General features: G+C 41.5%; 1 protein-coding gene across 2 annotated transcripts in view; it reads left to right on the forward strand.

Moving 5' to 3' along the window:
- ercc6l2 (excision repair cross-complementation group 6-like 2) overlaps positions 1 to 24201 on the forward strand; it is a 102981-nt gene that overhangs the window by 25009 nt on the left and 53771 nt on the right. For both annotated transcript variants that reach the window (XM_063068867.1, XM_063068866.1), the window contains exons 6-10: positions 3808 to 3969; positions 5885 to 6092; positions 7755 to 7895; positions 9883 to 9999; positions 17095 to 17214. In XM_063068867.1, the coding sequence (XP_062924937.1) occupies positions 3808 to 3969; positions 5885 to 6092; positions 7755 to 7895; positions 9883 to 9999; positions 17095 to 17214 (748 nt within the window). The remainder of the gene's footprint in view (positions 1 to 3807; positions 3970 to 5884; positions 6093 to 7754; positions 7896 to 9882; positions 10000 to 17094; positions 17215 to 24201) is intronic.

The raw sequence follows: 24201 nt of genomic DNA on the forward strand, positions 1-24201 counted from the left end.
AAGTTTTGGATTGATAACTTTTTAATCAGCCCTCCAGTTTCATGTTTTGAAGCATTAACTGCTTATCTAGATACAATGCTTCACTTGCTGATCATTTCCAGTATTGTTTCCATCTCACATGTGTATCTTTCCAACCTTTATTTACCCCGAAAATAAAAGATCCTGACTGCCCAAGTAACCTATTATGTGAATTGTCTGGACACCTTTTCAAATCCATTGCGTTAATTATGCTTTATCCAAATTGAAGGGAATTGCAAGATGCCACCTCCCTGTGTCTGTTAAACTCGCGTAATTCCCTGGAGTTACAATTAGGTTATCAATATAGATTGAACTCAAAGAATAAAGCTAGTTAAAGGGGGACCTTTGTCCCCCTTCGCTCACACCTCAGCGAGTTCCGTGTTCGCCATGATGCGGAACTCTTCTTCTGCCGTCTCCGTCTCCGAGCCTACTTCTTCGGCAAGGACTCTTCCACCCCCACCGATGACCCCTTCTCCCGTCTTCAACCCTCCTTTTCTTCATGGACACCCCGCTCTGGTCTTCTGCCTGCTCTGGATCTCTTTATCGCTAACTGCCACCGGAATATCAACCGTCTCGACTTCACCGCACCTTGTTCCCATTCCAACCTCACTCCTTCGGAACGCTCTGCTCTCCACTCCCTCCGCACTAATCCTAACATTAATAAACCTGCCGATAAGGGGGGTGCTGTTGTAGTCTGGCGTACTGACCTCTACCTTGCCGAGGCACAGCGACAACTTGCGGATACCTCCTCTTATTTACCCCTCGATCGTGACCCCACTAAGGAGCACCAGGCCATTGTCTCCCACACCATCACTGACTTTATCCGCTCAGGGGATCTCCCATCCACTGCTACCAATCTTATAGTTCCCTCACCCCGCACTTCCTGTTTCTACCTCCTACTCAAGATCCACAAACCTGCCTGTCTTGGCAGACCTATTGTCTCAGCTTGCTCCTGCCCCGCCGAACTCGTTTCTGCATACCTCGACACGGTTTTATCCCCCCTTGTTCAATCCCTTCCTACCTATGTTCGTGACACTTCTCATGCTCTTAAACTTTTGGATGATTTTAGGTTCCCTGGCCCCCACCGCTTTATTTTTACCATGGATGTCCAGTCCCTATAAACTTCCATCCCCCAACGGGAAGGTCTCAAAGCTCTCTGCTTCTTTTGGGATTCCAGACCCAATCAGTTCTCCTCTACCACCACTCTGCTCCGTCTAGCGGAATTAGTCCTTACTCTTAATTTCTCCTTTGGCTCCTCCCACTTCCTCCAATCTAAAAGTGTAGCTATGGGCACCCGTATGGGTCCTAGCTATGCCTGCCTTTTTGTTGGCTTTGTGGAACAATCTATGTTCCGTGCCTATTCTGGTATCTGTCCCCCACTTTTCCTTCGCTACATCGACAACTGCATTGGCGCTGCTTCCTGCACGCATGCTGAGCTCGTTGACTTTATTAACTTTGCCTCCAACTTTCACCCTGCCCTCAAGTTTACCTGGTCCATTTCCGACACGGCCCTCCCCTTTCTAGATCTTTCTGTCTCTGTCTCTGGAGACAGCTTATCCACTGATGTCTACTATAAGCCTACTGACTCTCACAGCTATCTGGACTATTCCTCTTCTCACCCTGTCTCTTGCAAAAATGCCATCCCCTTCTCGCAATTCCTCCGTCTCCGCCGCATCTGCTCTCAGGATGAGGCTTTTCATTCCAGGACGAGGGAAATGTCCTCCTTTTTTAAAGAAAGGGACACCTTCCTCCACTATCAACTCTGCTCTCAAACGCATCTCCCCCATTTCATGCACATCTGCTCTCACTCCATCCTCCCGCCACCTGACTAGGAATAGGGTTCCCCTGTTCCTCACCTACCATCCCACCAGCCTCCGGGTCCAACATATTATTCTCGGTAACTTCCGCCACCTCAACGGGATCCCACCACTAAGCTCATCTTTCCCTCCCCCCCCCATCTGCTTTCCGCAGGGATCGCTCCCTACGCGACTCCCTTGTCCATTTGTCCCCCCATCCCTCCCCACCGATCTCCCTCCTGGCACTTTTCCTTGTAAGCGGAACAAGTGCTACACATGCCTTTACACTTCCTCCCTTACCACCATTCAGGGCCCCAGACAGTCCTTCCAGGTGAGGTGACACTTCACCTGTGAGTCGGCTGGGGTGATATACTGCGTCCGGTGCTCCCGATGTGGCCTTCTATATATTGGCGAGACCCAACGCAGACTGGGACACCGCTTTGCTGAACACCTACGCTCTGTCCGCCAGAGAAAGCAGGATCTCCCAGTGGCCACACATTTTAATTCCACATCCCATTCCCATTCTGACATGTCTATCCACGGCCTCCTCTACTGTAAAGATGAAGCCACACTCAGGTTGGAGGAACAACACCTTATATTCCGTCTGGGTAGCCTCCAACCTGATGGCATGAACGTCGACTTCTCTAACTTCTGCTAATGCCCCACCTCCCCCTCGTACCCCATCCGTTATTTATTTATATACACACATTCTTTCTCTCATTCTCCTTTTTCTCCCTCTGTCCCTCTGACTATACCCCTTGCCCATCCTGTGGTTCCCCCCCCCCACTGTCTTTCTCCCCGGACCTCCTGTCCCATGATCCTCTCATATCCCCTTTGCCTATCACCTGTCCAGCTCTTGGCTCCATCCCTCCCCCTCCTGTCTTCTCCTATCATTTTGGATCTCCCCCTCCCCCTCCAACTTTCAAATCCCTTACTCTTCCTTCAGTTAGTCCTGACGAAGGGTCTCGGCCTGAATCGTCGACTGCACTTCTTCCTAGAGATGCTGCCTGGCCTGCTGCATTCACCAGCAACTTTGATGTGTGTTGCTTGAATTTCCAGCATCTGCAGAATTCCTGTTGTTTGTGTTCTAGTTAAAGGTACTTGCCTTTCCAGAATTTCTTTCCAATTACAATAATACAATTACAATTTCTTTAGTTTTGTTACTCCCTCCTATCTCCCCCAAACCTCAGTTCCCCTTCTCCAGCTTTTGGTTTTGCTCCCAGTTTAATAATATGGTGTTTTGTGTTTCAGGATTAGGTTAGTGTCCTGCCCTAACACTTTGCTATTCTGAGGTGGTCACTTGGACCTGCTCATGACTGCTATATCTTGCATGGGACCTCCCTGTGATTTTAAACTTGCAAATTAACCCACTTGGAATTCCTCAGTGCTCTCTGAGAGGCTTTCACATATTTTTGCATGCTGCTAAACAATTTTCTTTTGAATACAATTTACTTCCAAAGTCCTTGATTTGTTTCTGAGCTTTAATGTTGTATACCACAGAAAGTGGAAGAATTGATCCTAGTTTAAACTTGAAAATTTAAATATTTTTAAAAATATACTTATATATTTTAAAGTAGTCTGGTGTGGCCTGGTAACAATGAAAATGATTTGAAAAATTTATAGAACACAAATATAGAACTGGAGAAGAGTGAGTGATAGACCCGACTGAGAAAGTTGTATTGTAATCAATAGGGAGTGCCCTAGTATATTCAGACTGACATGCATTTGTTTGTGTCTGACAGTTTGACAAAGTTTATATTTTCCAATAACAGTACATTATCCGTTTGGGTGGTATCATTAGAAGTAAACAAAATATCTCGATTTTTGTTTAGTTCTGACACTGTTATAGAGTCTTGTTATCAAGAACATCTGTAGAATTGTGTTGTTTTAGAATTTACTAAACTGTAATTCTGTTCTGTTGTACAGGAATAGATATTCCTAGGAATTGCAATATTTTTTTAACTTGTGTAGTTCATGTTCTGTTTTTGCACAGTATTGAATGGTCTGCAGTATTTGTCGATGAAGCCCACAAGATAAAGAATCCTAAAGCTCAGATCACAGAGGCTTTGAAAGCCCTGAAATGCAAGGTTAGAATTGGGCTAACTGGAACCATTTTACAGAACAACATGGATGAGTTATGGTGTGTCATGGACTGGTAAGTACTTTTATACTGTTTATTTTAAGACCAGCCAATTATTTCAGGATGCATTTCTGATGTTTGATTGCAAAGTGGGAAGTAGACCAAGTCCTATTTGGTTATTGACACAGCAGTTAACCAAACTAGTCACAACATTTAATATGTTGCATCATCTTCCAATTGTTAACAAGTCTCATGGGAGGCAATTGACGCAAGGTTAAATGGCTGCAGAAAGTGATCACCAGGTGTATAGAAAGATGTGAAAAAATTCAACTGGCATTTCCAAAATTATAGCTTTCAGCTACTTGTCTTTTTTTTTTAAATGTTCATTTTCAGGATTTGGGCATTTCAGCAAGGTCAGAATTTATTGCCATTCCTAAATTGCCCTTGAGAAAATGGTGATGGTGGCTGCCCTCTAGAAAAGGTGGTGGTGGTGCCCTCTTGAACTGCTGCATTCACTCTCATGAAGGCCACTCTGTGTGTTTTTGGGCAGGAAGCTTTGAGTTTAGACCCGGCCATAATAAAGGAGAGACATTATGCTTCCATGACTATACTAATATGTTACTATATCACTTGAAGGGGAACATTCAGGTGATGACGACCCCATGCAACTACTGCTGTTCTTCATTGTAGAAGTCACTGATTTGGGGGGTGGGGGAGTTGCTGTCAGAGTTCTCTGTGCAAGTAATGCAAAGTGTTTACTTGCTGATGCTCACTGCAGTCGCTGTGCATTGATAGTAGAGACTAAATGTGAGAGTTGCTGATGGATGCCTGTCAAGCAGATTGATCCTGGAGAGCTGTTTGCATGCCACTCATTCAGACAAATATAGCGTATTCTTGATACACTCCTGATTATAAATGACAGAAAAGTCTTGTGATGGCAGGAGGAGAGTGGCTTGCTACAGGATGGCTATTCTTGTATTTATGTGTCTGTGCCAATTGTTTCTCATCAATGATGACCACCCCCCCCGCCCCCCAGGGTATCGGTGGTGTAAAACTTAGTGATGCTAAAGCCATTGAATATTGTCAGTACTTGTAATTTCCCTAGCCTAATAAATAGCAGTTAATAAGTGATATTTGAGCAAACAGTGTTCCTAGCTATTTATGGGTGAGAGATTTAGTTCAGTAGAATTCAGTATGTACCTGATTGAACTGATGTTGTACATTAAGCAGTAGCTCCAGATAATCCATTGACTGATCTCATTACTTGTGATTTGTTGCTATTGCAGGATGCTTACCTCATTTACCTACCAAAAAGAAACTGTGAACCATATTAAATTGGAACAATGTGTGAAGTCCTATGCAAAAGCAATTTTTCATTACTATTTAGATCAGTTAATGTTCTTGGCCAATCTTGTCAGATAAGAATCAAAGTATGGTTAATGAATAAAAAATGTTAAACATTAATAGCCTCAGTTATTGCCTTAGCAGTTACTAATTTGTCACCCAGTTGACTAACCAACCTTTCACAGTTCAATTTAAAATAACAATTAAGTTCTTGAATATAGTTTTTCAATAAAACCTTTTTGCAAAAAAAGGTTCAAAGAACTTCATGGGTAAAACTTGTGTTTCTGTTTGGAGGATGGAGACAAATTAGAATTACCTTTATTTCCTGAAAGTAGATACCTTTACACAAAAGGTTGGCTATAGAAATCAAACATTGCTCTTAGAGGAGTAGCCACAGCTGAGCCATTCAGACCCTGTTGTACTGGACATATTGACACTAGTGCTAGCAAAAAAAAATACTTAATCAAACTCAACAATTCTTAATTCTTAAAATGGTTGCAGTCTCTGAGAAACTATTTTAATGAAGGTAGCTACTCACTAAAATGCAGCAGTCAGCCCTAATAAATTGACTGTGTAAATTATTCCTTGCTTTGTTAATAATTTGACTGGCAGAAAGTATGAAATGTCTCTTGGAATTTATTTGCAGGGCCATACCAGGCTGCCTGGGCAGCAGAGCTCGTTTTAAGGAAGATTTTGGCAATCCAATTGAATTCGGTCAGAGACACGGGGCAACTAAAAGAGAACTAGCTGTTGGAAGAAAATCGGTCAGACAGTTGACAAAACACATGTCCTTTTGGTTTCTGAGGCGCACCAAATCTCTCATCAGTGATCAACTACCAAGAAAAGAAGACAGGGTAAATTAAGATCAGCCCAGTAATATAACTGTGTTTCTGAATAAACGTAGATAGCTAGCACTTGCATAAAAAGTCTGTTGGAGAATGGTCGTTAGTTCCCAATGGGGATCTTCAGTAAATGAACATTGTATTAATATATTACACAAATGAACATTATGTAAATATATTACACAATGTTAAGTGATAGCAGCAAATTATTACTATTTAAATCGAACAAAGCTACCGACTGCTTCATTACGAAGTATTTGGGGGCACTGGTGCTTGTGGGAAGTGGGTGGGATTGGGGGTAAAAAGCTAGTGTGAGGATAGCTATTAATTAGGAAGACTAATGAAATGTTGACCTTCATTGGCAGGGCTTTGGACTGTAAAGCAAAGCAATTGAAGGCTGGGCAACTGGCCATCTAGGTTACCCCTCAATTAATGTCTAGCACTCGAACTTGTACCCGGTCTATCCCCTTCTTGCACGTTATCTGACTGTGCTATCCATTGTCCTGCTGTTACATGAGATAAAAGTTAAAATTAAAACAGGCTTCTGTCATTTTCCATCTTTTTCAAAATTCTTCAACATAAGAAGATCAGGGGTAAAGTAAAGTATTTGGACCTCTCAACTCACAATTGAGTAGAAATGGGGTAAATTATTTAAGTTATGAGGTAAATATTTTGAATGTATATTTTTGTGTAAGTATGTGGTTTGGGATCCTTTAAAGCCAGATAAAAATGCTATACTCAGACTAATCCTGGAGATGAGCTGCTACTCCCTGTAATTCTGAGTGTGCACCTACCTGCGCCGTAAGCTTTAAAAAGACCAAAAGACTTCAGAAAACTTATCACTTTATTTTGACTGGAGTTTATACCTAATTTTTTATTTATTGACTTTGGAAGGTAGTAAAATAATTGCTCTATGCAGCTGTGATTTTTGGCTATGAACTGCTAAACAGCAGTAAGCTCTATGGAAACCAGCAAATGATGAAGACTGTCACCAAGTTACACATGATACTCTCTCCACAGGGACTGCCTGCCTTGCTGAATACTTCTGAAATTTTCTTTTAATTACAAATCTTGAATATTCATAGAATGTTGTTTTTATACTGAAATTGTAATTTTTCCCTGACTGAATCATGTGTAGTACTTCCCTGTTGGCCTTGATCACCACCTTTCCTGCTCCAGTACTGAGTTGCTCAAATATTGTATTCTGTCATATTAATTTAGTTATCCTTTCTAAAGGAAGCTGTACAGATAACTTTGGATGGCACTGCCCATTACCAATGTTATGTTTCCACCGGTCATGCACGTGCCTTTCCTCATTTAGAGGCTACTAAGAAAATTAAATTAACTAATATAAAATAGAAACTGCTAGAAATACTCAGCAAGTTAAGAAGATTCAGGAAGGAAAAAAACGGTTAAAGTTCAGGTCATTTTTAAAATTTCAGATTTCCAACATCTGCAGATTTTTTAAATTTTCAAATAAAGTAAATGTTCTTAGTTTTCCATATCTGTATGGTACAGTTATGATTGTATGTAAATAATGCATGCTCACTTCGCACATATTACTGACATACAGGGTTAGTTACCTGAACTGGTAATATGTGACCTGACCAGTTATCAGTGGATGAACTAAGAACCCTCAAATTTACTGATTTTAAGTATTTTTTTTCTTCTTAGGTGGTTTATTGCTCTTTAACGGAGTTCCAGAAGTCTGTCTATAAGGCAGTGTTGGAGACAGAAGATATAAAGTTGGTGATGCGTGGCTGGGATCCATGTGATTGCAACAGTGGCCGAAAAAGAAAAAACTGCTGTTACAAGGTCAGCCACAGGCAGTTGGAAATTTAGGCTGTCATTGGTGAACAGTTCAAAGAGTTAGATGCTAAGTTCGGTGAAATTGAATTACATTGGCATGATGAATATAATGCCTACTTGTGTTTTTTTTTAAATTTAAATTTCCAAACAGTTTCTGTTCTGATTCAGTCTGCATGCCCACAATGCATTCAAATGGAAATGAGAAGCTGAGAATTGAATGGTAACTCCAGCAAAAAAGGCTGGGGACATGCTAGAGGTTAAGCAAAAACTTTGGAACAAGAACTGAGCCAGTCTGAAATGCAATCACTCGCAGTTTTATCAGAGATAGAATGAAGAATGACTGGCAAGTCCACTGTGGGAATCTGGTTGCCTTGATTTTGCACCTTCACCCTCTGCAAAATCGATCAATCCCACCCCCTCTTTCCCCCAGTCCTAGCCAGATTGACTATTAGGTTCCACCTTACCCACCCCCCCCGCCCCCGATTGGGTTACACTTCAAGATCAGGCACATCACTCATCAAAACAGACTGGTGTAAGTCACTGCTCCTTTGAGGTTGCAGGCTTTAACTTTGTAAGATACAGATTTTGCTCTTTTTCACTCAGCTTTTGCTGACAATAGGTGGAAATACTTAAGTTAAATTCCATGTAATGTTGGAGATAGCAGGTTTCCCAAGCTTTCAGTAGCAGCCCCCAATTCTCTGTGTCCACCCAAGGGAACTTGTCTGTATTAACACCTAGATAAAAGTATCCAAAATCTACTCATGCAAGCACAAAGTTAAAACAAACACTTGGATCCATCGGGGAGTAAGGGGTAAATGATTCTACAATCATAGCAGTAAGCATCAATAACTGACCACAGGAGGACATATTCTGATGAATGTTCAAGCTTTGAATCACTTTGTAACTTACAAACAGTAAGTTCTGGGTGTCCCCTTCTTGGTAATTCTTCAATGTTCTGCCTTAGCTTGATTTTTTTTAAACACTACTGTTTTTATAATATATACTTTTGGCTGAGCTTTGCTACTCGTCAAGTCAAGGGTTTCTGAATGGAACTCTTTTTTTTACTTTTGGCAGTCAGTGTGAGAATTAAATCTGGGTCAGGAATAGCTCCCCTCTGTTCCATTATGCTTTAACCCTTTGGTGGAGCAATATAACATTCCCATTTCCTGCCATTACTATGACTCTTCATTGGCGTTTTAGTACAGGAATATAAGCTGTTTGAAGTTGAGGACCTGTGGTTGAAGTTCTTTAACCCCCTCTTTTGTGGGACCTTCCAGCTGACAAAGCAATTTCCTTTTCTGACATTCATAATTCCACTGTCGTTCATCTTGGCTCAGTTACTTTCACTTTGAATTAGAAGCGCACTTGAAGAATTTAACATCAAATCCAGGTTGATGCTTCTTTGAGGGAATATAGCAAGGTTGGAAATGTCATCCTTTGACTGGGATGATAATCTTCTCCCTGTTTTGGTCATTCGGGTGTGCAGTTGACAATTTAAGGGCACAATCCAAAGGAGAGCAAGAAGTCTTTAATATTGTGGTGATGCACTGGTCTTTCATTATGGAACAGTACTATATAGGGGGAGAAAGCACCTGAGTATTTACTGCCATTTTTTATGTGAAGTATTTTGAATTTATCAAGTCCTCCTTTATCATGGGGACATTGTCTCATTCCCTGGTGGTGCTGCACTACATTAATTGTGGCAGTAAAGGCATCGCAAGCAGATAGATAAGTGTTAAGCATTCCAATATTTGTTTCAATGTACATGTGATAGATAAAGATAGCTTTCCTTTTCCTTTTAATTCCTGTTAAATTCACAAATGCAATGAAAATAGCAGATTCTTAAAACATTGCACTTTTGGCCAAATGATCCTTGTGAAAAAATGGAGACAAGTTTTAAAGGTATTTCTTTTGTTTCTGATTTCCCTCTGGTAATTTGAGATTGGAATCATTTGATTGATTTGGTTACAACAATGCAGAACTTTTTTTTCAGTGCAATCGAGAAGGTTCCACAGTGCGACAAATCTACTTTAGTTACCTGGCAGTCCTCCGTAAGATCTCCAATCATGTTGCACTCCTGCAGCCTAATGAGAACACTAGCAAGATGCAGGTAATTTTTTGATTTCACTATTCGGTAGCCAAGAAATTTACTTCCATCTTTAATGATGTGACAAACAATCAGTACATAGAGCTCCTTTAATTGTCTAAGGTACGTCATCCCCAGCAGAATTTGTGTTTCTAGGCATCAGGCAATGTTAATCATCTATTGCGCATTTTGAAAATTGTGATAAGGCTGAAGACCAGCGACTTGCCTGGAAAGTAAGGAATGCAGAGATATGGCTTGCATACAGAGGCCTAATTGAGTCCTGGAAATTGAGACTGGGTTTGATGTTGGGATGTGAGGGTTGGTTAAAGTCTAAAGGCAAAGTTTAAAAATAAACTAAGGCACTGGGCTGGCCCCTGCACTAGGTGGCTCCTGTCAATATTGCTGCAAATCGAGCAGTGTGAGGATAATTTAGCTGTTTTGGAAGTGACAGTAATGAGCCTTCCTTTGAACAATGTGACCTAATTTCACAGGGTGTGCTCTACAAACTTAGGAAATGACTCCATTTTGTTCCTGACTGACCTGGAAATTGTGTCATTGATGGAAGGGTAATTTGCAATGAAGTACCTTTTTAAATTTAAACAGTGGCTTGACTCATTCCAGAAGTTGTTACAATTGCAATCCACAATGGGAATGAGCAATTTTTCAGATGAGCGGCAATAAGTAAAACATAGCCATGTGACCGAATTTTAGTGCAAGCTTTTAAAACTAGATAAATAGGACTTTCATTCTTTTGAATGGGCAATTACTCACACCAGGGAATTTAACTGAGGCTGATATTTCATAGGGATTTATGTAAACAGAGGAGTGCATTTCAAATGAGATAAAGACCCCTTCTGTGCTGTCAGGTAAATTTATATGTCCCACAGCACTGCAGAATGAGGAGTTCTGGTCTTCATTTATTCCTCAATCAAACAGCTTCTGGGAAGGGGTTGGGCTTAGATGTAGGTGTTCCATTTTAATTGTTGGGAACTTGGGAGGGTATTGTATTTTGAGTTACAAGTTAAGGAAAACCTAGGAATTAGTAGTATAGTTTCCATATGCTGTGTTTACCAGGTTGCAAATTAAAATAGATTTAAGTTTTTTTTTCACCATCAGCAGACCATTTTAAGAAGGTCCCATTAATTACATTGCCCAATTAAATGAGAATACACTGATAAAAATAAAATTTCCTTCTGTAATGTAAGCCATACTTAAATTTACTAATCAATATAAAATATAACCTGTGTTTTTCCATTTGTTATTCCAATTTCCAATATGAATATCTACTCTTCCTTCCTCAAGTGAAGACTGACAGACTTCATGAGAGCTCAATACTCAAAAGTTCGAAGTACATTTGATAGGGAGCAGATAGGGAGACAGATTCTGGAAAGGTGTAATAATAACAGGGTTGTCGTGGTGGAAGATTTTAATTTCCCAAATATTGATTGGCATCTCCCTGGAGCAAGGGGTTTAGATGGGGTGGAGTTTGTTAAGTGTGTTCAGAAAGGTTTCCTGACACAATATGTAGATAAGCCTACAAGAGAAGAGGCTGTACTTGATCTGGTATTGGAAATAGACCTGATCAGGTGTCAGGTCTCTCAGTGGGAGAGCATTTTGGAGATAGTGATCACAATTCTATCTCCTTTACCATAGCATTGGAGAGGGATAGGAACAGACGAGTTAGGAAAGCGTTCAATTGGAGTAAAGAGAAATATGAGGCTATCAGGCAGAAACTTGGAAGCATAAATTGAGAACAGATGTCTCAGGGAAATGTACAGCAGAAATGTGGCAAATGTTCGGGGGATATTTGAGTGTGTTCTGCATAGGTACGTTCCAATGAGACAGGGAAAGGATGGTAGGGTACAGGAACCGTGGTGTACAAAGGCTGTTGTAAATCTAGCCAAGAAAAAACGAAGAGCTTACAAAAGGTTCAAAAAACTAGGTAATGATAACGATCTAGAAGCTTATAAGGCTAGCAGGAAGGAGCTTAAGAATGAAATTAGGAGAGCCAGAAGGGCCTTGACGTATGTGAAGAGCAAGAGGATAAGATGTGAGAGAATAGGACCAATCAAGTGTGACAGTGGAAAAGTGTGTATGGAACCGGAGGAGATAGCAGAGGTACTTAATGAATACCTTGCTTCAGTATTCACTACGGAAAAGGATCTTAGTGATTGTAGGAGTGACTTACAGCGGACTGATAAGCTTGAGCATGTAGACATTAAGAAAGAGGATGTACTTGGAGCTTTTGGGAAGCATCAAGTTGTTTAAGTTTCCGTGACCGGACGAGATGTACCCCAGGCTACTGTGGAAGGCGAGGGAGGAGATTGCTGAGCCTCTGGCAATGCTCCTTGCATCATCAGTGGGGGTGGGAGAGGTTCCGGAGGATTGGAGGGTTGCAGATGTTGTTCCCTTCTTCAAGAAAGGGAGTAGAGATAACCCACGAAATTATAAACCAGTAACTCTTACTTCAGTGGTTGGTAAGTTGATGGAAAAGATCTTGAGAGGCAGGATTTATGAACATTTGGAGAGGCATAATATGATTAGGAATAGTCATCATGGCTTTGTGAAACGCAGTTCGTGCTTTACGAGCCTGTTTTAATTTTTTGAGGATGTGCCTAAACATGTTGATGAAGGTACAGCAGTAGATGTAGTGTATATGGATTTCAGCAAAGCATTTGATAACGTACCCCTTGCAAGGCTTATTGAGAAAGTAAGGAGGCATGGGATCCATGAGGACCTTGCTTTGTGGATCAAGAACTGATTTGCCCACAGAAGGCAGAGCGTGGTTGTAGATGGGTCATTTTCTGCATGGAGGTTGGTGGCCAGTGCTGTGCCTCGGATCTGTTCTGGGACCCCTTCTCTTTGTGATTTATATAAATGACCTGGATGAGGAAGTGGAGGGATGGGTTCGTAAATCTGCTGATGACACAAAGGTTGAGGGTGTTGTGGATAGTGAGGAGGGTTGTCAGGTTACAGTGGGACATTGATAGGATGCAAAACTGGGCTGAGAAGTGACAGGTGGAGTTCACCCAGATAAGTGTGAGGTGGTTCATTTTGGTAGGTCAAATACGATGGCAAGAGTATCATATTAATGGTAAGACTCTTGGCAGTGTGGAGGATCAGAGGGATCTTGGGGTCTGAGTCCATTGAACACTCAAAGCTGCTGCGCAGGTTGACTCTGTGGTTAAGAAGGCATACAGTGCATTGGCCTTGATCAATCGTGGGATTGAGTTCAAGAGCCGAGAGGTAATGTTACAGCTATATAGGACCCTGGTCAGACCCTGCTTGGAGTACTGTGTTCAATTATGGTCACCTCACTTACAGGAGGGGTGCAGAGGAGACTTACAAGGATGTTGTCTGAACTGGGGAGCATGCCTTATGAAAACAGGTTGAGTGAACTCGACCTTTTCTCCTTGGAGCAGCGGAGGATGAGAAGTGACCTGATAGAGGTGTATAAGATGATGAGAAGCATTGATTGTGTGGATAGTCAGAGGCTTTTTCTCAGGGCTGAAATGGCTAACAAAGGAGGGCACAGTTTTAAGGTGCTTGGAAGTTGGTACAGAGGAGATGTCACGGCAAGTTTTTTATGCAGAGAGTAGTGAGTTCGTGGAATGGCTGCCGGCAACGGTGGTGGAGGCGGATACAATGAGGTTTTTTAAGAGATTCCTGGATAGGTACATGGAACTTAGAAAAATAGAGGGCCATGGGTAACCCTAGGTAATTTCTAAAGTAAGTATGTGTTCGGCATAGCATTGTAGGCCGAAGGGCCTGTATTGTGCTATAGATTTTCTATGTTTCTATATGTGGTTGGTATCCATCTGTCTCAAAGGACAATGAATGATCATCCTCATCATCACAAGCCTGGGTGGAAGGTATGGAGATCCTGAGATGCCCAGTTGTCAAGATCCCCCCTCACTGCCTCACCAGTGTAGTCCAAAGGAAAGCTTATGAAGCAATCCGTTTGGTACCAGCTTGGCTGCAGGAGCTGCTGGAAGGATGTTCAATGATGCCCAGCTGCCTTAGGAGCTCCACTCTGGATTTGCTGTTTGGGTTTACTCCTGTAGCATTTGTCCCTCCCGAGGCAGCCCACAAGGCAGTGGGGCTATTTTCCCATAGCTGGGGATCTGGTTCATGAGCACCAGGGCATATTCACATGCCAGTGGGCCTGTATGCTACTTGTGCAGGGATCAAACGTCCTCCCTGTCCTCTGTAGTTCAGCCTGAGTCTGAAAGGACATTTACTATCAAAGTATGCATATATTATTCAAACCATATATTATTCTCCTTACAAGCAACCACAAAACAAGAAACCCAAAAGAACCCCATTTAAAAATAATGGAAAAGTAGAGGAAGAGATATCATGCAAACGATGAAGCAAGCAAATAGCATTTAGAATGCATATAAGTCCTCAGAAACATAGCCCAGAGCAGCGGACCAGGCCAGCAGCTTCAGCCTCAGTTCAGCACGTATGTTCCAGCCCTTACCCAACCTTTCCAAATTGGCTTGGTGCTAAGATCGATCAAACCTCGCTCCTGATTTCCTCCGCTCCGACTTATCTCCGCTTCGCACACTCCAACTCCGTCTCAAACATGCCTTGACCTCGTTCCAACTCTGTCTTGAATATGCCTCCATCTTGCTCCAACTCCTCCTCAAAAATGCCTCGTCGTCTCTCCAGCTCCATCTCACATCTACACACTTTGACCCTTGACAGCATCGCAGTGATTGTTTACTGTAATTTTTTTTTAACAGAAAAAGTATTGCAGGTTTCTCCCGCTATCTGAAGGTAGAGCGTTCCTATGAAACGGTTGGTAAGCCGGAATGTCGTAAAGTGAATAAGCAATTACCATTTATTAATATGGGAAAAAATTTTGAGCATTCCCAGACCCAAAAAATAATGAACAAAATCATGCCAAGTAACACACAAAACCTAAGATAACAGTAACATAAAGCAGGAATGATATGTTAAATACACAGCCTATATAAAGTAGAAATACTTTTCTGTAGCACTGTCTAGTGCAGCGAAAATCTCACCGCAGCACTCTCGGCAGAAACACTCTCAGCAGAAACATTCTCTCCAGTAACCTTGAAGCTATAAAGCTGCCAAATCATACCAAATAACACATAAAAATACACAGCCTACATAAAGTAGAAATAATGTACGTACAGTGTAGTATCACTTACCGGAATCGGGAAGACTCCAATAAATTGCAGTTTCGTCACAGTTAAACACTTGCTTATACGAATAACCACCTGACGCAATCGGCAACTGCCTCAGATCTGGGCCGACATTTATATGCCGGGCGGCACCTAATTAATTAGCTTATTTATTTCGGCTTTTTTCTTAAAGATGTGCTGAGTGCGTCCCGGCTACCGCTGTACCGCTGCATTCTTCGTGGCAATGTATCGGTCCGCCGCCCGCAGGCTGGGGACCATTGCTTAAACTATGAAGCTGCCCTCACCTCAGAAACTGATCAAACCACCCATGACTACCTTTAAATTCCACTTTCGCAACACTTTCATCACTATCGTCCAGTGCTTTCTGTTTCAGCTTATTAAAAAGACTGACTGATTTATCCTTAAGTATAAGAAAACTTAATGGAACACCACGCTTTGTACACCCATCAATCCACTCAAGCAGTAGACTTTCCATTTTATCCATTATTGGATGCCAACTAAGAGAGACCACTTTGCTACGAGCAGAACCAACAGTAACATCGGCAGCTTTCAAAATTCTTTCTGTCTGCGTATAAATAGTGCGAATGGTGGACGCAGGCAAGTTCAACGCGCGGACAATGTAACACACATCAAAGTTGCTGGTGAACGCAACAGGCCAGGCAGCATCTCTAGGGAGAGGTGCAGTCGACGTTTCAGGCCTGACGAAGGGTCTCGGCCTGAAACGTCGACTGCACCTCTTCCTAGAGATGCTGCCTGGCCTGCTGCGTTCACCAGCAACTTTGATGTGTGTTGCTTGAATTTCCAGCATTTGCAGAATTCCGCGTGTTTGTGCGGACGATGTCCTTACTTAGTTCATCACGATCGAAACGCTTAACTATGTCTAGTTTTACGCTAAATGTAACGCCCTTACGAGCTCTTTTAGCTTTTCTGATACCTTAGAACTCACCTTGCTAATGGATGCACAAAATAAATTGAGATAAGGCACGTGTTGAAGTAATGCCAGCTAGAATGCAGTTCCGGGGGAGGAGCTTGGTTGTTTGGCCGCGCGCTGCCTTTTTTCGCACGCTGCCTTTATTCGTAACAGCGAAAACATCTGTTAGCGAAAACAGGTAGCTAATGTAGGTCTTTCATAACAGCGAGGTGTCGTAAAGCGAACGTTCGGAGAACGGGGGCCACCTGTATTAATAACGCATTTAGTTGTATTTCTTGCTTCAGGAGCTGCTAGTATGTTGTTACCTGCTTACAGCAGTGCCATCTTAAACTGCAGCCTCTTGAAACGTTGGATATTCACCTATCATTGCTAGTCTTTGTGGAGCCACCAACCTTCTGATCCAAAGTACTTTCACAGTGATAAATGCAATAAAATGCTTGTTGGCACGTTAGCAGGTCCAATGTATTATATTTAGTGTAGTTAATTACCAACAGTAATCAGGTTGCCAGACAAGGTAACAGCTTCTTCCCTCAAGCTGTGAGACTAATGAGTACCTGCCACTGCCAAGGTCTCGTCACTAGGTCAGTAAGCTGTTTACTGTTTACGTGTGCTGTGCTTTACTACATGCATTTTGAATTACATTTTATTCACTTATTTATAGTATCATATTTTGGTTTATATGCTGTGTATGATATATTGTGTGTGTGTCAGTGTGCACGCGCACACAGAAGAACTTTGTTTCATTTGTTTGTATATATTGTATGTAAGACAGATGACATTGAGCTTGAACTTAATTTGGAGAATCTAGCTAAGAGGAATGTTTGAATACTTCCCAGTACATGACTTAAAAGAAGCTGACGCAGCTTTAAAAAATGTTTTAAAATTAATGTCAAGGCGCATCCTTACATTAATACCTTTTTCTTACCACTTTCCTATTATTACAGTGCTGTGCAATGCAAAGTAAGATTTTGGTAAGCATTTCATTCATGCTCTTCATTTTTACCTTTGTTTCAGCAATCTACTGTCAGAGGAGTCTGCGAGCATGTATTTGACAAGTTTCCAGAGTTTGTAGAGCAGAGTAAAGAAGCTGCTTTTGCAACTATTTCTGATCCCAAGTACAGTGGGAAAATGAAGGTAAGCCAACCTGAAATGAAGCCATAACATCTGTCATGCACCTGGCCCTGACACGCCTAGAAAAGAAGAATACTTGAGTCAGAATGTTTTTTTCTGGGTTTCATTTTGCCATTCAATAATATTGTCCCACAGACCTTGGTGAAAAAACTCCTACTCCTCAGTCTAAATATACCACTGTGCAAATATGGTATGATAGTCAGGATGCACGACCACTCCTCCCTCCCCATTGTCCTCAACACGGGCTGTGTACTGAGCTCACTCTGCTCATACACGACTGCATGGCCAGACACCCGAGTAATCACATTGCAAAGTTTGCTGATGACACTATAGTTTTGGGGATCATCACCAGCAATGGTGCGAGCAGCTACAAATTCCTGGGAGTGCACATCTCACAATCTCTCATAGACCAAGAACACCACCTACACAATCAGGAAAGCTCACCAATGCCTCTACTTTCTAAGGAGGGTGAAGGGAGCTGGACTACATCTATACTTCTGTCCTTGTTGTGTAATAGAGGGCACCCTAATGTACTGCATAGTATGGAATCTGCACTATGACATGTAGTCAAAACTGCCCAAAGCATCACTTACACCAGCCTACCCACCAACAAGAACATATATACAGAAATGTATCTGAAAAGGGTCAGTAATATCATGAAGGATCCCTGCTCATGGACTATTTGTCCTACTTTCATCAGGGAGGAGGCTACGTAGCATCCACGCCAGGACCACCAGACTCAAAAACAATTACTTTCCCCAAGCAGTAAGGCTGATCAACACCTCTACCCACTAACCCACCCCTCTGTGCTTCCCACCACTATATCATTTTCTGTCACTTTATGGGCATGCTATTAATCTACATATATAAGCTATCTCATATATTTATTGTGTTTTTTATTACTGTGTTCTTTATATTTTGTTTATTTTGGTCTGTATTTGATCCAGAGTAACAATTTTTTCGCTCTCCTGTACACATGTATACTGGAAATTACATTAAACAATCTTGAAGAATCAGGACAAATGCTGCCTAAGTAAACCTAGTGCAGGTACTTATATTTTCAGTAGCAAAATCTGGAAATTAATTGAGATGAGAGTAGAGAAACGTTTGGAATAGTAATCAGTGAAATAGCTCCTTTAGGTATCTTTTGAAAGTAATGAGCAAGGCAGGGATGGGGTTGGGTCTAGAGAAGAGAGTTTGATCATCTGGCTAAAACAAAACTGAAATTTGTAAAAACCAAAGGTGGATTAAAGAGAAAGTAAATGTGAAATAGAAGAGCAGATGTGTGCATGAAACAGTGGGCAAAATGAGGTTGCAGAGATAAGAAACAGCAATGCCTAGGAAGGAATGACAGATGAAAGGAGGACATAGATCACATTGGATGGAAGACTTACGAAGGAGAATCTGAAAAATGGGAATGTGATTGCAGAGGACTGAAAGACAGATAATTTTTTTCAGGATGAACGGTGATAATAATTGTCTGAAGATTCGCTGACTACACTAATGGGTGAAGTAGTAAACGTACTAAGAAACTGAGCCATTGTAAGATGTTTTGACAGCCCCTGGATGTCTGGACTGAAATTGCTTGTTGATGAGCTATTGCTCAGTGCAGAAATGGGTGAAGAGATGAAAATTTGTGTAAAAGATGCTGGAGAACCTCATGCAGCTAGACAAGGATTTTCAAGAGAAACGCAGAATACAAAAGCAAGGGTTGTAGGTGGCTTTCGTCTCTACTATCAGTGTTCAGTCAAAGCTGTTCGAGGCCTGTCAGTGTTAAGTCCCACAAAGAAGCATAATCCAAATTTTTAGAAGTTTATAAGTGAATGCTATGAACAAAATGGTATAAATACAAGCTGTACAAATAGTATAACAAAAAATAATACAAGAGATCGAGACCTGACGCAGGCTGGAAGACTGTTTCGCTGAACGCCTACGCTCTGTCCGCCAGAGAAAGCAGGATCTCCCACTGGCCGCACATTTTAATTCCACGTCCCATTCCCATTCTGATATGTCTATCCACGGCCTCCTCTACTGTCAAGATGAAGCCACACTCAGGTTGGAGGAGCAACACCTTATATTCCGTCTGGGTAGCCTCCAACCTGATGACATGAACATTGACTTCTCTAACTTCCGTTAATGCCCCACCTCCCCTTCGTACCCCATCCCTGATTTATTTATTTCTTTCCCCCATTTTTTTCTCCCTCTGTCCCTCTCACTATAATTCCTTGCCCATCCTCTGGGTTCCCCCCCCTTCTTTCTCCCTAAGCCTCCCGCCCCATGATTCTCTCCCTTCTCCAGCCTCGTACCCCTTTTGCCAATCAACTTTCCAGCTCTTAGCTCCATCCCTCCCCCTCCTGTTTTCTCCTATCATTTTGGATCTCTCCCTCCCCCTCCCACTTTCAAATCTCTTACTAACTCTTCTTTCAGTTAGTCCTGACGAAGGGTCTCGGCCAGAAACGTCGACTGTACCTCTTCCTATAGATGCTGCCTGGCCTGCTGCGTTCACCAGCATTTTTTGTGTGTGTTGCTTAAATTTCCAGCATCTGCAGATTTCCTCGTGTTTGCGCAAGAAGTCACAAGTTTGATTTAACACACCACAAAATACCATATAATACCATGATTATTACAGGACTTCAGCCTAACCATAACATCAGCTAGTGTGTATTTCCATCTGACCTTGACTCTGAATGCACTACTGTGATTGCTCAGGTGGGATTTAACTCATTATTTAAGAAAGCTGTATATACAGTGGCATGCAAAGGTTTGGGCACCCCTGGTCAAAATTTCTGTTACTGTTAAGTGAGTAGAAGATGAACTGATCTCCAAAAGTCATAAAATTAAAGATGAAACATTCTTTTCAACATTTTAAGCAAGATTAGTGTATTATTTTTGTTTTGTACAATGTTAGAGTGGGGGGAAAAAAGGAAAGGAGCACCATGCAAAAGTTTGGGCACCCCAAGAGATTTGAGCTCTCAGATAACTTTTACCAAGGTCTCAGACCTTAATTAGCTTGTTAGGGCTATGGCTTGTTCACAATCATTGTTAGGTAGGGCCAGGTGGCGCAAATTTCAAAGCTCTATAAATACCCTGACTCCTCAAACCTTGTCCCAACAATCAGCAGCCATGGGCTCCTCTAAGCAGCTGCCTAGCACTCTGAAAATTAAAATAAATGGTGCCCACAAAACAGGAGAAGGCTATAAGAAGATAGCAAAGCATTTTCAGACAGCCATTTCCCCAGTTTGTAATGTAATTAAGAAATGGGAGTTAACAGGAATGGAGGAAGACCAAGAAAACTTTCTGAGAGAACTGCTCATAGGATTGCTAGAAAGGCAAATCAAAACCCCCATTTGACTGCAAAAGACCTTCAGGAAGATTTAGCAGACTCTGGAGCGGTGGTGTACTGTTCTACTGTGCAGCCACACCTGCACAAATATGACCTTCATGGAAGAGTCATGAGAGGAAAACCTTTCCTGCATCCTCACCACAAAATTCAGCATCAGAAGTTTGCAAAGGAACATCTAAACAAGCCTGATGCATTTTGGAAACAAGTCCTGTGGACTGATGAAGTTAAGGTAGAGCTTTTTGGCCGCAATGAGCAAAGGTATGTTTGGAGCATAAAGGGTGAAAAGAACACCTCTCCAACTGTTAAACATGGGGGAGTGGATCGATCATGTTTTGGGCTTGTGTTGCAGCCAGTGGCATGGGGAACATTTCACTGGTAGAGGGAAGAATGAATTCAATTAAATACCGGCAAATTCTGGAAGCAAACATCACACCATCAGTAAAAAAAAGCTGAAGATGAAAAGAGGATGGCTTCTACGACACGATAATGATCCTAAACATACCTCAAAAGCCTCAATGGACTACCTCAAGAGACGCAAGCTGAAGGCTTTGCCATGGCCCTCACAGTCCCCCGACCTAAACATCATCGAAAATCTGTGGATAGACCCCAAGAGAGCAGTTCATGCAAGACGGCTGAAGAATCTCACAGAACTAGAAGCCTTTTGCAAGGAAGAATGGGAGAAAATCCCCCAAACAAGAATTGAAAGACTCTTAGCTGGCTACAGAAAGTGTTTACAAACTGTGATACTTGCCAAAGAGGGTGTTACTAAGTACTGACCATACAGGGTGCCCAAACTTTTGCTTCGGGCCCTTTTCCTTTTTTGTTATTTTGAAACTGTAAAAGATGGAAATAAAAAAGTAATCTTGAAATAAGAAATGTGTCATTTTTAACTTTATGCCTTTTGGAAATCAGGTCATCTTTTACTCGCTTAGCTATTCACAGTTACAGAAATTTTGACCAGGGGTGCCCAAACCTTTGCATGCCACTGTATGCAAATATAGTAAACATTGTTTCATGCTAGTTAACCATGTTTGAAAAATTTGCCCAAATTCTTTGAGGAAGTGACACGGAAAGTTGATAAAGGGAACCTGCAGAAATAGTGTATTTTAGAGTTCCAAAAGGAACTTGGCAACGTGTCACGTGTACAAATTAAGTGTCCAAGGAATTGAGGGAAGTGTTTTAGCATGGTTTGAAAACTCAATGTCACATAGCAAAAAAGAGTTGGAATAGATGGATCATTTTTGGACTGGAGAGATGTAACTAGTGAAGTATCCTATGGATCTGATCTTCATCCTTAATTGTTTACTACTAACAACGTAGAACTGTATACCACAGGTATGGTCACTTTGTACCAGTTTAATCTGCACATCTGCCTATATGTGGTCTAGATCCTTCCATTCCCTAATTATGAAGTGTTCTTGTGTCTGTCTGAATATCTCAAACAGTTTTACTTCCTCTGGCAGTGCACTTCAGGCAACTACCACTTTTTTTTAAGTTGCCTAGTATATCTCCTTTAAACTTTCCCCCCCTTTCCTTAAGGCTTCACTTTCTAGTATTTGCCAATTCCACCATGGGTAAATGACTCTGACCATCTGCCCTATTTACATCTATCAGTTTGCATCTCACTCTCAAACACTCCTGAGAAAAATGTCTGGGGATTTTTTAATAATGTATTTAAATTAATGACCCAGAGAAGGGAAAAAAAATTAAAGTTTTCAAGTTTGTTGGTGATACCAGAAATAGGTGAAGGGGAAGTTCTGATGAGGGCATTGTGATTCTGCAGCAAGATATATACAGATAGGGTGAAAACCTGACAAATGGAGTTCAATGTGGAGATGTGTAAGGTCATGCAATTTGGTAAAAGTAATCTGATGTTGGATTATTTAAATAGAGAGAGAATACCAATTGAGTAAAGTTCCAAGTGGGAGGTGGGTGTCGGTGTTCTAGTGCACGAATCACAAAGTTAGCTGGCAAGTTCAACAACAGGTTGTGACAAACAACATTTTGACCTTTGTTGCAAAGGTGTTGAAGTTTAAGACTAGGGGGATTTTGTTAAGTAGTATGTGGTGTTGGTGGGCCTACACCTGGAATAATGTGCATAGTTTTGGCCCCTTTCCTTAAGATAAAGATATAATAGCATTGGATGCTAAATGGTTTGGCTCTACAGTCTTCAAGTTTAGAAGAATGTGGTGCAACCTTATGAAAATATATAAAATCCCAAGGGGCTTGCCAGGGTAAATGTTTTAATGTTTTCACTTTTAGGAGAGTTTCAAACAAGCAGACATTTAAAACTGTGATATAAAGAAATTTCTCTTGGAAGGTGTTGAATCTCTGGAATTCTTCATCCCAAAGGGTAGTGGAAGCCAGGTCATTAGATATGTTTAAGATGGAGGTATTCCTTGTGATGGTATCACCTGTTCAAACAAGCCCAAATATTTCTATGGATTGATTAAATCCATGTTTCACCTTCATTTTCCCAGAAAACTTGTTTGGCAACATCGCAGGTTATCAACATGTTGAAAAGTTCTGATGAATACTGAGCTGTTAGTTTGAAAAATATTTTGAACTGTTCTACTACAAACATTATGGAGAAAGATTATAAATAAATCATATCTTTGAGTTAGTCTTGTATGTTTCTGCAGACATGAGAAGCAACAGTAAGCCAATTGGCATCTTGAACACCTTTGCTATTCAATATTGTTGATGATGCAAAGTCAAATTTCCCATCCCCTCCCCATCCCTTTGACTTCCTTGTAGCTTAAATGTTTGTTAATCTCCACTTCCACAACAAAAAGAATCAATTACACTGCATGATCATGGCCTTCACAGATTTTGCAGGCAGTTTATTTTTAAAAGAATTTCTAAGTCCCATGATTCCTCATAACAAGCTGATTTAGGAAATAAGGCTTTTTTATATTAAGCACACAGCTGTTTATTATTTATTGAGAGATACAGAATGGTAACAGGCCCTTCTGGCCCAATAAGCCTGTGCTGCCCAATTGCATCCATGTGACCAATTAATCTGCTAACCCTTACGTCTTTGGAATGTGGGAGGAAACCCACACGGCCATGGGGAGAGCATATAAACTCCTTACAGATGGTGGCAGAATTGAAACCAGGTGGCTGGTGCTGTAATAGCATTAAGCTGACTGATATGCTTAAGTGAGTGTCACCCATTGTTATTCCAGGATAGCAACTTGCACTTTATTTTACCTTGAGTTAAATGTGCTCTTACTGCAAGTTTAGCTATGGCGTGAAGTGTTCAAGGGGATATTGAGTAACAGGAAGTCATGACGTAGGGAAGGTATGGCATATGAATATAGGATGTGCCAATAAAAGCCATGTCATCATGGTTCTAGTGAAATAAATATCCCTTTGCGTTGGCTAGCTCCTCAATTCCTCCTTTTCTCCCATCTCATGTATTATAAAACAATCAGGGTTTCCAGTTCCCACCCAGTCCTCTTGGTGGGTTTCCAACTTGAACAGGTCTTCTTGGATTGTTCCACCACTGGACCTAACCCAAGAGTACTGGTTCTAAGAAAAAGAGGACTCATTCTAAGTAAATCCACAATCTATTCCTCATCACTGTGGGAATTCAGACCTCTGGTGCTCTTTTCTGCAAAATCATTCTCAACAACCACAGTCCA

Source organism: Mobula hypostoma, chromosome 16 (assembly GCF_963921235.1).
Source record: "Mobula hypostoma chromosome 16, sMobHyp1.1, whole genome shotgun sequence".
In the NCBI taxonomy this organism is placed as follows: domain Eukaryota; kingdom Metazoa; phylum Chordata; class Chondrichthyes; order Myliobatiformes; family Myliobatidae; genus Mobula; species Mobula hypostoma.